Genomic DNA, 14,704 nt, shown 5'->3' on the forward strand with positions numbered 1-14,704 from the left:
TTATGTGGCCAAACTATTTCAGTTTTGCCTTTAATATCATTCCCTCAAGTGAGCAGTCTGGCTTTATTTCCTGGAGGATGGACTGGTTTGATCTTCTTGCAGTCCAAGGCACTCTCAGAATTTTCCTCCAACACCACAGTTCAAAAGCATCGATCTTCCTTCTCTCAGCCTTCCTTATGGTCCAGCTCTCATCAACCATAGTTATCCACAATTCCAATTAACAAGGTCTAGAATGCTAAAATAGTTCCAATGATAACTTATGGTGCAGAACTATGGGAACTCATCAATGCTCCCTTATTGAAACAAATACAATCCTCTCTTCTGAAATGCATCTTGAGGCTGTATAAATTCACCCCAGCCTCTGCTGTTGGGGCCAAGCTGGGAATACTTTTCATACAAAGTTACCTTATGATTAAAGTATTTAGCTACTGGCAGAAGATTTTATCAATGGATTCGGACTGATTACCAAGTTGTGCTTTGAAGAGTAGATTTTAACAAGTCTCCTTTTACTTGGGCTGCTCAAATTACAAACACTGTTTCTAGGTACGGTTTTTCTCTCTTATCTCTAGCTCAAGCAGGCCTGAAGATAAAGAAAAACTTCAAACAAAGGCTTCTGGATGTCGCTGCACAAGATGACATTGCACCCCTTACATTTGTTAAGTCTCTGAAATGGCTGGCACAACATAATTGTTCAAACAGAAAAGCACTGAACAATTCACATGCTACAACATCTTAGGTGCGTTTTTTTCCAGAGCACATTTTAACAGTTTGATTCCATGGTAAGGTATGGGAGGTTTCACAGAAAGGTTGTGAATATGTGCTACTCTAGCTACTGAAGACAGTGTACATATCTTATTTGACTGCAAACTATACTCTGTAGCAAGGTCTGACATCAGGACCTTTTTTTAAAATGTAAGAATTGAGACAATCAGAATAATTGTCATATTTCTTCTAGAGAATGAACCTGCGTATTACCAGGAAGACACCCTCTTTCATATCAAAGACTATCCAGAAGAAGATAGAACATTTAGAACAGATTGGAGTTGACTGCAAGTGTGATGAAATTCTATGAATTAGGTTGATACAGTTTTTTCTTTTTCTTTTTTTTGTGATTTTATATTTCCTATTCCTGTTTTAATATCTGTTGTTCTGTTACCCACTGATATGGTCACGTGACTAAACTATAAAATTAATCTGGAGATTTGGGGATCACTTACCAAATTATATTTCAGTATCTACCAGGCAACTCCCCTGCTACCAAGGCTATCTTAGAGCAGACCACCACTAGACAGCAGCACAGATGTAGAGTTTTCCAAATTTCTTTGCTGCCATCAAGTGATCGCTGGGATTTCTGCAGCCAAGATAGGATAGCTCTCCACTTCAGAGTTTCAACAACAGAGATCCTTTTACCCAAATGCAAGTCATTCAAATGATACATTAATTGACTTGCATGGGGAGAGGAACATTCTTGCCAGAAATTGACCATAAGTAAGGGAAACATGCAAATGTGAGTAGATTAATAGGCACCACTTCGGCGGGCAGGTAACGGCGTTCTGTGTAGTCATGCTGGCCACATGACCACGGAGGAAGTGTCTACGGACAAACGCCGGCTCTTCGGCTTTGAAACGGAGATGAATGAGCACCACCCCCTAGAGTCGGACACGACTGGACTTCATGTCAAGGGAAACCTTTACCTTTACCTTTAAGGGAAATACATCCCATATCAAACAGCAGCAGTTCTGGTGATCCATTGGCTTAAACTGGAGTGGAAAAAATTCTATGGACAAAATTCCAACAAGGTCTCAATGACCTTTTATCCTGCTTTTGACAGGTGAGGGTCCCTTACCTCACACAGCTACTGTAGTACAAGCCACTGGAGCTTCCACCCTTCCAGCTGATTTCTTTCAAGGGAGATAGCCAGATTAATTCTTAAATACATTTTAAAGATGGAAGAGCTGTATTTGAGAGGAACAATTTTAAAATGTGTTCTAAAGATGGGAGACTTTTTTTTAAGCAGAATCATTTCTAAACATCCTGTTTAAATAGCGATAACAGAGATGGGAGAATCTATTTTTGAACATATTAAAGGTGAATGACTATATCCATTTTGTGTACTCATTTGTGTGGATGTACCTTTTTTGTGTCAGTGTCTCTGATACTTTCTCAGACTTCCAATATGTCCACTAGTCTTAAAGTTTGTTTGCTTTATTCCTCTGTTCTTGGAAATAAATTTATCTTTCAGCATTACTATTGAGAGGCCTTAAGATCCTAACTCAGTTATATAGGCATTAGCAACCACCTACATAACTCAGAGTCTACAATTTAATTTACTTAGCTGAAATTTGGGCACAACTGCCAAAAAGCAGTTGCTATGTTCAGCATGATGTCCTTCTGCCTGTACTAATGAAATGAATGGAAGTGCTTATGCTGGATTTTTCTTATGAATTTGAAAATTTTGCAGAAAATGGCTAGATGTATCTTCAATTGAAAGAAATAACAAAAATAGATTCTGTTTTGAGGTAGGGAATGGGTACGATCTTAAAACACAATCTGAATAAATATATTTGAATTATAGCTTCAAGGTCCTGCACAAATATTCATACCTTGCGGTTAATTTCTACAAGCATCATTTTCTCTATTATACCTATTTGTAAAAATATAAATAACCAATTCAAGTTACCAATTGGAACCCTAGGAACAACTTGATCTACTGAGTCACAATGACCCAGGGGTATTTCATGTTTTAAAAACAGAAAAAACACACAGTTAAATACATTTGGCATTTGAGAGCCTTAAAACTCCAGGACATTAATCAGCTCTAGGGTTATACAAACTTAAATTAGTGGAAAAGCAATAACACTTTTCAAAGCCAATTTTATGGTCATAGTTAAACTTTCATCTGAATACAGACCAATAAAACTTTGGCATGCTGTAAAAAATGACAAAAGAAGGTCTCTTCCTATGAGCAAAGTGAGTTATCTAGATAGTATTTTAGCATAAGAAACTGAACCAATGGAAATTATACAATCGTTCAACATGTTCAGTGCATATAGGGATAATAGTAGAGAAAAGGTCCTTAATTTCCAGGTAGATGCCCATTTAGCTAATTGAACTAAATGTATTTTTCCAACCTGGTTATATTTAATACATTCAATACATATTTGGCTCCCTTTTGGACAATTCCTGGGAGCTGCAAGAAAGATAATTTAGTGATAACTGAAACTACATTCAGCAGCATTCACCCCCACTTTAAAAATAAAATAATAGTAGTAATAGTAATCTGACTATAAATTAATAGTTCTACATTAGCAATATCAGTGTCAATATGAATCAATATATTTAAAGGAATATTTGCATATTATTGAAGTATTACCTAATGTAACAGTTCTTTACCTCATCAAACATTTGTTCACATACCAAACTCAAATTTTGCTTCCCACCTTATACAAAGAACTAATAGTGATACTGCTTAGAAGATTTCTTGAAACTTGTATTTTAAAAAACTATGAAGATACAGATTGATCTCAGTGGAGTATAAAAGTATCCAATTACATGTTTCTGTTAAAAGAAATATGATCAAAGCAAAATTAGTCATGTTAATTTCAACGGGACACCCATAATTCATTCAAATAAATGTGATTTAAAATTTATAACTTTGATGAAATCACAATAATATAATTAAAATCACAGTAATAAACATGATTAAAACATGGATAAAAATCCTACAAACGGTAGAGTAGGTCATGGGTTTATGCTAATATAACTGATTTTATATCCAACCTACCCTACCCTACCCTACCCATCTCCAACCTCACCTTCTGAAATGCAGATTTGCCCATACAGTCCAACACAAATGTAGTGATTATTTCAGTCTGGATTATTTTTTTTCCCCCAATGAATATTGCTTGTATGGAGTAAAAAGACTATTATGGAAACAATAAAATGGAATGTGTCTTCAGGCAACTTGTATCTCATGTAAAACTGCTTTAACACACGCAATTGCCAAGCATCCATTTCTTCTTTTCTATTCTTATAGTTCAGAATAATCTTAAGGAAATTTGATCATACTGACCTTAAAGAAACCCTTTATCTTTGAGACTGTAATGTATAATCCCCTTTGAATTACTGTAATTTCAAGCGGCCATATTTCAATTTGGTAAAAAGACTTAATCCCAAAATGCTTGAAAATTGGTTATGAAATACCTTTTAAATCATTCAAATAGTTGAAAAATGTTTATAGTTTCATCCTAGATTTATGTTAGAATTCCCTGAAAAAGATAGCACCTATGGAAATAGAAGATGTAGCAAACGTTTATGATAATTTTGGTCTGAATGTTCCATGTTCAAAAAATTGTTTTCAAACATCTTTAGGACAGTTTCTTCCCATGTATGTGATATTACAGATGTCCTCGCAACCTTTCTGCATATTTAAATTGCCAAGGTTTAGGGCTACAACCTCTTCAATAACTTAAAGCAGGGGTTCTCAAACTCTATGATAGTGCAGTTCCTTAAAATGATGAATGAAATTATGTGCCTCCTTCATGAGTAAAACCAATGATTTCACTGGGTTTAGGATTGGGCAACAAAGAAGTATACTATTTACTAAAAGACCTGTTACAGTCCTTCTAATTACTAAAGACGTACCACTTATTTAGATTTACTAAAAAACCTTCATTGTATTTTCTGAGGCTAATTTTATCAGCAGACTGATAAAATTACAGGCAGACTGGACATCTTTAGTTTTCTTCTTACCACCTAACAAGCCTTTTCCATTTTGAAAGCCTAAAAATGATAAATAATGGATAAAAATACAGAACCTCACTAATATATACAGTTCCACAGACATTCTAAAGACTTCAGGTATAGTACTACACATCCTACCAGAAATCACTAGCAGTTGGTAAACCAGCTGGAAATTACAGTGCTTCTGTAACTAAAGAACTCCATATTGTGCACCGGTTATGCCCTTTCCTGGACTGAAAAGCCCTTCGAACAGTCACTCATGCCCTGGTCATCTCCCATACAGACTACTGTAATGTGCTTTACATGCGCTCCATGTTTTGCACCAGTTACACCCTTTCCTGGACCAAGAAGTCCTTCGAATGGTCACTCATGCCTTGGTCATCTCCCATACAGACTACTGTAATGCGCTCTACATGGGGCTGCCCTTGAAGAGTATCCAGAAGCTACAACTAGTCCAGAATGCAGCTGCGCAGGCCATCTTGGATGCCTCAAGGTCGGCACATGTAACACCTTTGCTGCGCAAGCTGCACTGGGTTCCAGTTTGCTTCCAGGTCCAATTCAAGGTGTTATCACCTTTAAAGCCCTACATGGCATGGGGCCAGGTTACATGAGGGACTGTCTCATCCCTATCACATTAACCCGTCCCACCCAGTCATGCAGAGAAGGCATGTTACGGACCCCATCTGTAAAAGAACTCCATCTGGCAGGGTCTTGGAAGCGGACCTTCTCTGCAGTAGCTCCCGCCCTCTGGAACATTCTTCCTCCAGAGGTGAGACAAGCCCCCTCACTCCTGGACTTTTGAAAAAAACTAAAAGCCTGGTTCTGCCAGCAGGCCTGAAGTGGGAAGGGGAATAGTTATTCCTGGCGATGGCTAGCCCCCTAGAAAGGCCCTTTAGACTCACAGATTGATACAGAATATCTCAGTCCATCTGGATTTTATCATATTTTATATTTTTATAGTTTATTTATATTTATATTTATTGTTTTTATATTTATATTTATTGTTTGTTTATATTTATGTTTATTGTTTTTATAATTGTATTGAATTTTAACTTTGTTTTTATTGTAAACTGCACAGAGTCCCTCCTTTTGGGGGAGATGGGCGGTGATAAAAATTTAATAAATAAATAAATAAATAAATAAGATGATTTTGACAGATGACCAGGCCCGTGGAATACATTTGGACAGTACCCCCATTGTGCTTGCACAAGCACAACCAGCTGTTTAAAAATCCTGTAGTCCCCCTGCCCCATGCTGCTTGCAAGCCCAAAATTTGAGAACTTGGGGCTGAAAGGGAAATAAGAGTTTCATCATAATCTCACATCTTAAACCTTACCAATTTAAAAGCAAGCTTAGCCCTAATGGACTGTCAGCCCTACAAGGTAGACCAGACTAAGAAACCAAAGCCATATAGGTCAGGACTATTTTTATTGTAACAGCTGTAGTAACAGAATCTTGCAAGTCTGAATGTGTTTCCCCCTCCCTCACTTTATCTTACTGTGAACTAGGGAGGGTCCTGAGACATTTACTCAAACTAGTTTCTTAACCTGGGCTCAAGTCCCTCTTTTCCAACCCTTGCCTTGCTTGTGGCTCTTCCTCCTGTCCTTCAAGGCCTATGCCCTCCATATGGACTTAGACACAGAAATATATTAGCTTATGGAGGTATAAAAAGAAGAAGGGGTCGCAGTATTATCTGAAGAAATGTTGATCCCAAATAAAATATAAAAATAGAACAAAATTTAGTGTGCCAGCTTCTTTCCCTATTACACTCTTATGCCTTTAATAATGTCCTGCTAAACATACAGTATCTTCACTGGTAAGTACAAATATGGTAAAGCAAACAGAGTTCTGTATGTTTCTTCTTTATTTATAATCTCAGAACAAACGGAATATTTCAAAATCTAATTCTAATGACTTTTCCAGTTTTAGTACACTAGACGTATTTTGTGTTTAAAAAATAGATTTGAAACAAGTTGGAAAGGAAGAAGTTCAGTGTTGGAATATTTTTAGCAATATGGCAATAAAGGGCTAGAAAAACGCTTTACCCACTGAAGTCTCAAATTCATGAGTTAAAAATTGCTAGAAAACATAAGCATCCTTATAGCTAAAATACAACCTTAGAATCCTCTCCAGCTAGATATCCTGTGTGATAATGAAGCTTGCTTGGTACAGATGTTGAGAGAATGATTTTGTTAGTAATAGCATAGAAGAGACAATTTTAAAGAACGTGATTCACCACAGAATCAGTATGAGTACATCTAATAAAACTTTTTTCAGTTTGAAATTTGTAAAGCTAGCATGGCCTTTTATGATACTCATAGGATAAAAAGAAAATTCACATAATTCATATTCATTTATATTTCTTAAATACGCAGATGCATGTACGCATCTACATATAAAGCATACACATTTATATTAAACCCGTTCTGTCGTACACTTTTGGTTATTTTCAGAAAACCATCCTACCTATAAGTTAAGACTTAAAGAATCTTCCTCCTACCTCACTTTCTCTCTCACCAGCGTCCCCGGATTCTCCTCTTAAAAATGCGCCCCACATTGTGCATGCAACCCAAGGAAATTCTTACCTTCTTCCAGGGTTCCAGTCTGCTCTGATGCAGGAGATGGGGGTGGAGAAGGAGGCAGGTTAGCTGTCTCTTCAGCTGCTAATGATTGAACAGTAGAAAGGAAACACAACTGTTAATCTGAAACCAGAATACACCATTGGGGCAAACTGCATGTGTCTGCATCCAATACATTGAATCCCAAGAGTTTTAAGTTTAATGTTGTCCAACTCAAGTGTCCATTCATTTCAGATGAGGGAATGTTAAATTTGTGCATTTATAAACATTTATAAATGTACATAAATGTCACTAAATATTGTCTGACGCAGGGAACAGGGGCTGCTTGTTTGATATGACAGCTCTTTGAATGAGTGATTAACATTGTAACTCTCAGATGACAATTTGTAAGCCTAAAAGGAAAAAAAATCAAGCAACATATATATTATAAAATTTGGGGAGGTTTTATAGCAAGGACCAAACATATGTGAAATTCACATGTGAATTTGAGAAAGCAGTATTTGATTACTTTCATATATCATTACAATGTATACACAATTTATCTGGCATCAGCTCCATTTCTTAAGTAAGTGCCAGCTAAATGCTTCTTAAACCATAGTAAAAATCACGATGTTAGCCTCCTATTAATCATCTAGCTATGGTAGATAAACCTGTGGCACAGGAGCAAAACATTGGCTTGAGCAGAAACCAGTGCTATAAATAAATCCAAGTAATATTCCCTAGGTATTTCCTGGAAAATACTAGGCAGCATCTAGGAAAAGTTAAGTACTTATCTGACCAATTTACATCATTAAAGAATAAGCCACTTTTAAACAGGACTTTAAAATAATGTATTAAACCTTTTTTTAGGCTCTATATCTGGGTTTGTAGAATTTTCCCCATAATATAGAAATATTAGCATATTTTCATAGATGCTGTGATGTTGTAAAGCAGTTATTAATGGTGAAGCTAAGTAGATTAAAACTGAATCCAAAGCAATCTGAATCTATTAAACATTAAAACAAAGTGTCTCCATTCACAAATGATTATTCATGTTAGCAGCCTGTGATTGATAGACAGACAGACAGACAGACACAGACACACACACAGACACACACACACACACACACAGATGATTCTATTATACGGACTTGTTTATTTTTGGTGCAGCGTAACAAAATACTTAAACATGTGCTTAAGTTCCAGCATAAAATGGATTGAATATAATTACAGCTTTCTGCTCACAGAAAATATATTTGTACACAAAAGTAGACACCAGATTTTAACTGATTCCATTCTACTTTTTATGTCTCTTAATGTTTAGCACAAGTCCTCCATCCTCAGGAACAGTTTTGTTAAACTTGCAGAAGTTTGGACCACTGATGAAAATTTGGTGGCCTATCAATTTGTGCATGTGCATGCATATGCATAACTGAACAACCTCTGTTGTTTATGAACACAAGCATTTATATCCCATTTTTTCCACTTAGGAACTCAAAGCATCACATATGTTGGACTCCAAACCTTGTCCTCACAAGCCTATGAGGTAGATTGGCCCAAAGTAACTGGATGAGCAATATGGCTAAACGGGGGCCTGAACCTAGATTTCCTTACTTCCAATCTAACCTTTTAATCACTATATTCCACAGGTTCTTTGTATGTTTTGCCCCCTCATTTTGATTGCTGGGAAAGTTGAAAAATTACTCAAAGGACAAACATCCTATTTTGAAATTTGTATCATTCATATAAAAAGTCATCAAAAATTGGACCATAAAATAATTCTAACTTCCCTAAAAAGCTGCAGAATAGCTCTGAGTGAGTCAGCTCTCAGGTCTTAAAAATGAAATAACTACACAGTTTTTAAAAATGGCAACAGCTGTAATTCAACAGCTTGTTTTCTAACACACAACAAACATACAGCTAAGATCATTTGCTTTACCTAAAGGTAATTGCGCTGGCTGATCTTTTTGCTGGGCTTCTTTTTCCTGTTCACCTTTCAGAACTGCCACAGCTTCAGCAGTTACTACTTGGACTATCCTTGCAGATACTTCTTCTGGGACAGGAGGAGGATTAGCAACAAGACAAACAAAAGCATGTTAATGATATATGAAACGATTAAGAAGGACACTTGCACATACAATTATTTTAGATCTAGGTTGCAATTCTAAAGGCACTTTTCTACAATTGTCCTATTTTGTTCAACTATCTTAGGACTGCTGCTTTCTCAAGTAAGTAAGTAAGTAAGTAAGTAAGTAAGTAAGTAAGTAAGTAAAATCCCTGTCTGTCTGTCTGTCTGTCTGTGTCTATCTATCTGATCAGATTTCCACATATAGTTATTATTAATTCTAGTCCCCATGACTGAATTGACTATTATAATAACTGAAAAACAGTTATTTTCTATTTCAGCTGGAGTGAGCAACCTAAATCCTTCAGATTCTACGATCACTTCTAGCAGCCCCAAACTGCATGGACTAGGGTGAGAGTTGTTGGGAGCTGATGTTCAGCAACGTTCCAAGAACCGCAGAATCCCTACCCATGTACTACAGTGAAATTACTTGAAGACTCTTTTGTGAGAAAAAATAGTTACTTCCTTTATTTGGAATACTTGATCTGCGGCAGGAAAGCATTAGCCCTGTCAACAAATTAGAACTGTATAGACTTGCTAATTAAAAAAGGAAGACTGCTGTTCCTTAGGGATTCTGGGATCTCAGTTAGTGAGTGTGGGCAGATTTGAGGTTAAAATGAAAGCATGGCTGCTTGGTATTAGACAGAATGAAGTGGCCAGATCAACGATCTCCCTCCTGAATTCATGAAAGGAGACCAACTAGGTTAGTTACATCATTACCATCACCCAACCACCCCACCCAGTACTACTATTTTTCTATTGGAGAGAGATTCCAGTCAGATTCAGCTGTCAAAATACTTGTACTAACTTTGGTTTTATTTGGGAAGAAGGTGCCAGCGTGCTCTGTCTAAGGAGGCACAATGCTTTGGCTAGTTTCACTTCCATGCCAATGGTCAAGAAAATCTTCCCCTCCCATTAGACTCTTGTTTCAGTACCAGAAGGGGCTCCCACATTTATAGACAACTTGGCAAAATTGTTTATTTAAGAGTTGTTATTGCTGTTTTAGAGGGGAATGGGAGAATGGGGAAAACTTTCCCCATATTTTCTGTACCTGATCTAAAAACCTTAAACAAGCAGAAAAAAATGTACTTCCTCCCAAGCAACCCTAGCTTCCTTGCCAAGAACTGACTTGTTTCCTGAAAACTAAAGGTGTATGGAATGACTTGACCTCTGAAGTCCAGAGAGAGGGAGCTACAGCTAAGAATGTTATTCTGTGGGTCCCCTCTGATCTTCCATAGGGTGGGCACCCAAAGCATCTTCTCTCTGTTAGAACGTACAGGGTAAACAGAATCTGCTTGGAGTAGATGGTCTTGAGGGCAGCCAGGGCCCAAGCTGTACAGCAGTCCCCAGCAGCTTGAATTGGACCTCAAAGCCAATTGACAGCCAATGAAACTGTTGCAAGATAGGTATTATTCTATTAAACTGGATAACCCTGATGAGCAGTAGCATTCTGTGCCAGCTGCAGCTTCTGAGTCATCTTCCACAGTATCCCACTTACAGCAAATTACAGCAGTCTGAAAGATGCCAAGGGCATGAGTCACTGTTCTCAGTGCCCATGGCCATCACTCGCACCTGCTATTCTAGCAGGAGCCAGAGGTCCAAGCCGACCCTCAGACTGAATACCAGATTTTCTAAGGCAGTACAACCCCCTCCATAGCAACAGGTAGAACATCCATGGAACCAGAGTGTTTCTGTATAAACATAACTGCCTCTTACTGGGATTCAATCTTATTCTGTTTTGCCCCATCTAGTCCCTCATCACCTTCAGACAACAAGTCAAGATTTCTACCACATCTCCTGTTCAGTCTGAGATAGAGATATTGATGATACCGAAACTCAAACTAACAGATGATCTCCCCGCAGCATGCATGCATGCATGCATATATAAATATAAATATGTGATGAGAACAGTGATTCAAGGTTTGTTTCTTGATTTAATGGCCCTTAAATAAATCAATTTCTGCTTCAGAGGTGCAAAAAATAGTTTCTGTAACCTTTCTGATAAAATTTGGGTGGCTGAAGAAACCTAACTGATTAATGCTGAGCTCTGAAATAACATCAGCCTCCTGCTCATACAAGAAATTTGCAATAGCTTCTGATTACCAGACTGTAATGGGGTCTACTGGGTAGTTATTCCCTGAGATCACTTTCACATCAAAGTCCTGTGCCACTCTATGATTAGTGCCACCTCCTTGTGTCCCCACAATGCCATTATATTTGCACAAGCTTGGGAAAACGAGTCATTTAACTATTGGCTTGTCTGTTTGAGAGACAAATGCTGCAAAGAGAGTTTTTTTTTTTAAATATCATTTTCTGGAACTACAGAACAGGCAGTTTCCAACTGGTAGGAACTCTTGCCTCACTACCCCCACCCCCAACCAGGATATCTACTTTCCCTATTACAACCAAGGAACTGTAACATTTTGCCAACATTCCCTCATCTTTCCCAGTCACCCCAAGAGGTGACTTTACCAGTTTGATCTATACATAGCAATTCCTACATATGACCATTCCTAACATACAGTATTATTTTATCATGTAACTGCTATTTGTTTTAGGAAAGCAGCTGTTAATAACAATCATTGACCCTATTCAGCAGACAAGGTAGAGTTCTTTAATTGTCAAGGACTCCATTCACAAGATGTAGCACATGATTTCTGTATCCTTTCAAGGATATCAACAGTCTTAAAAAGTACCACCATTGTTAAAAGGTAAGTCCTTGATCCTGGATTTAGCTTCAGTAGTCAGTCTTATAGAACAGAGCCAAGCACATTGGGAAAGCTCCGTAGAAATAACTATCACCTTCAAGGCCGATTTAACAGCATGACAAGCAATCTTTCTTGTTTAACAAAGCATGCTGTCTCTGCCTGGAAAACCTACATGACTTGACATTTGTCCTCCCAGAGAAAGTGATGATACTTTGCAAACAGGCTTGGTAATGGGTCATACATAACAAAATAGAATGCCCAAATGTATGCCCCAAAGTATCTAACCTCTTCCTTTCCTTATCAGTTGGCAATGAATGTTGCTGCAGTTGTGACCCAGACTGGAAGGCATCCTCTGCAATCGAGCTGAGTGATAGATGCTAGATAAAAAACTGACAGCCATCATCTCACACTCTGCTGAGATTCAAAATATGCTTGGAAATAAATGGTGAATCTTCCTTTTCTTTTCATAAGGTTAGTAACATGGGTATGAGAACTGGGGATGCGGTCAGATCTGGGACCAACTGATAGATCCAATCTTCCACGGTATGTATTGGTTGTTGAACTTTCAGCCCTAGGGACTTATGGGCTCTTTTGAGTTGAACTTAATGTTGGAGAAGATGGGAGTGATTCTGGAAGTGAACAAAGAAGTGTCAGGGAGGATTTATTATCTATCAACCCTTTACCCCTTGGATAATCTAGCAGAATAGACTTAGCTTCATTCTATGCTGGAGAAATTTGCCAACCCTTGCCAGTGGCAGGAAATTCTGCCTTGGACAAACCCACAGCAGACTTAATGCTGCAGTAGCCTGAGCAAACTGCAACTCCTCAGAAGTCTGTTTACTGGCAGAAGTGTCTTTCCAGAGAGATTGGGGGGCATGGTGAATAGTCCAACATCTGCATAATTGCTGCAGTGGGGGGCTCTCAGCCTTTTAGCGCACTGGTTACTAAGGAGGGAATAAACATAGTGTCAGATCCCTCTGATCAAAGGGTTCACAGAACCCGTTATCGGAGCATCTTCCATCATTTCCTTATCAATGGCGTAGACTCTCTGTCGCCGGGTGGGAGGGGGTGTGAAGTTGGAGTGTGAATTGTATTATTATGGCTACACATTTATGATGGCAGACATCAAGGCCAATTGGTAGAGATACACCAGAAACACCACCTGGATGGGAAGTGGGGTGACATACTTTCTTGGGAAAGGGAACAAGTTAAGGGAATGTAGTTTTAAATGTAGGTTTGCACGGGAACTCTCCATTCGCAGTTTTACCTCTGTCCTATTCATTTTGCTTCATTAAACAGTTAAAGGATCTTGGTCTCCTGACTGTTATTGTGTGAATGCTCGAATGAACTGGGTCTGACACACAGTGTGTAACAACAGTTGAGGTAGTAGAAATAACTAATAATCTGGATAGAGTGTACAAGACCAGTACATCACCCCATCCAGATCTCAGTATCAGGTGTAATCAAAATGGTCACTGTTATGCCTTTTCCTCAAATTCTATTTGTTTTTCATTTTAAATAATATGCCTCTATCTCATGCAGCTGTCATGATCTGGACCTGCTTTTCCTATCACCATCTTTAGAATGATTATGATTATGAGCATGGATTTCAAAATGCTGCAATTTTCTTCTTGACTTTATTTTCCTCTTGCAATCCCAGCTACTGTATACATTTTGGCTAGTAGTACTCAGTTATCCAAGATATTACTTATTCCAGCCTCAAACTGTTGTCCTTGATCTTGCAGCCATGCTCAGTTTTCAGTAACAGAGATGTTCTACGACCCAAGTAAGAATAGTGGGCGGGGGTGGGGAACATGCAGGCTATGGTGGCATGGGAGAAGCAGCTTTGCTGAGTAATGGAAGATTTAATATAAGCCATCCAAACAAAACAAAACAAAGGAAAAACAAATTACCACTTTTTCATCAAGTAAAATTCAGGTCATAACATTTTGATGGATATTTTTAGCAACATGTGCAGCAGAAAGTGCCTTTCTATTGTTAATGGCTACTGAACAACAAAACTAAACAAAACCGAGACATTTGGTACTAATGGATCTTTAAGTACAGGATCCAATGGCTAAGTAAAATTTGTGGAAGGTAGCTACTTAACTCTTGCTGTATAGCTCAAGGGATTTTAGCAATATTGAAAAAGAAAAGAAAATCCAGCAGTGAGAAGCCAGGTGGGTAGGAATTTCATACTGATTTACTTCTGCTATTTTCTTTGTACATTTAGAACAGTGTTTTTCAAAGTTGGCAACTCTAAGATCTGTGGACTTCAACTCCCAGAATTCCCCAGCCAGCATGGGAACTGAAGTCCACAGATCTTAAAGTTGTCAAGTTTGAAAAACACCGCTTTAGAATATAGCCATAAAATCTGAGTAAAGGGTAGCAGAGTTATTTGATGCTGCTACAAGCTTATTCAGTGTGCTACTCTATCATTTTGATGTTCACGCTTACAGCACTGGATGAAATAGTTCTTAGCCTGTAGGGAAGTGGTTCACCATGACTATGAAAGAACCAAAGACTGCATTACATTATTCCATTCAGGCTTTCCAGCTGGGGATCCTGTA

The 14,704-nt window shown here is 38.0% G+C and overlaps 1 protein-coding gene across 1 annotated transcript in view; it reads right to left on the bottom strand.

The window, feature by feature from the left end:
* MAP2 (microtubule associated protein 2) overlaps positions 1-14,704 on the bottom strand; it is a 263,185-nt gene that overhangs the window by 53,468 nt on the left and 195,013 nt on the right. Inside the window, exons 5-6 of the mRNA XM_063317930.1 lie at positions 9,241-9,354; positions 7,329-7,406 (exon numbers count right to left, since the gene is read on the bottom strand). Coding sequence (XP_063174000.1) covers positions 7,329-7,406; positions 9,241-9,354 — 192 coding nt within the window. The remainder of the gene's footprint in view (positions 1-7,328; positions 7,407-9,240; positions 9,355-14,704) is intronic.

This window comes from Candoia aspera, chromosome 1 (genome assembly GCF_035149785.1).
Source record: "Candoia aspera isolate rCanAsp1 chromosome 1, rCanAsp1.hap2, whole genome shotgun sequence".
Lineage (NCBI taxonomy): Eukaryota > Metazoa > Chordata > Lepidosauria > Squamata > Boidae > Candoia > Candoia aspera.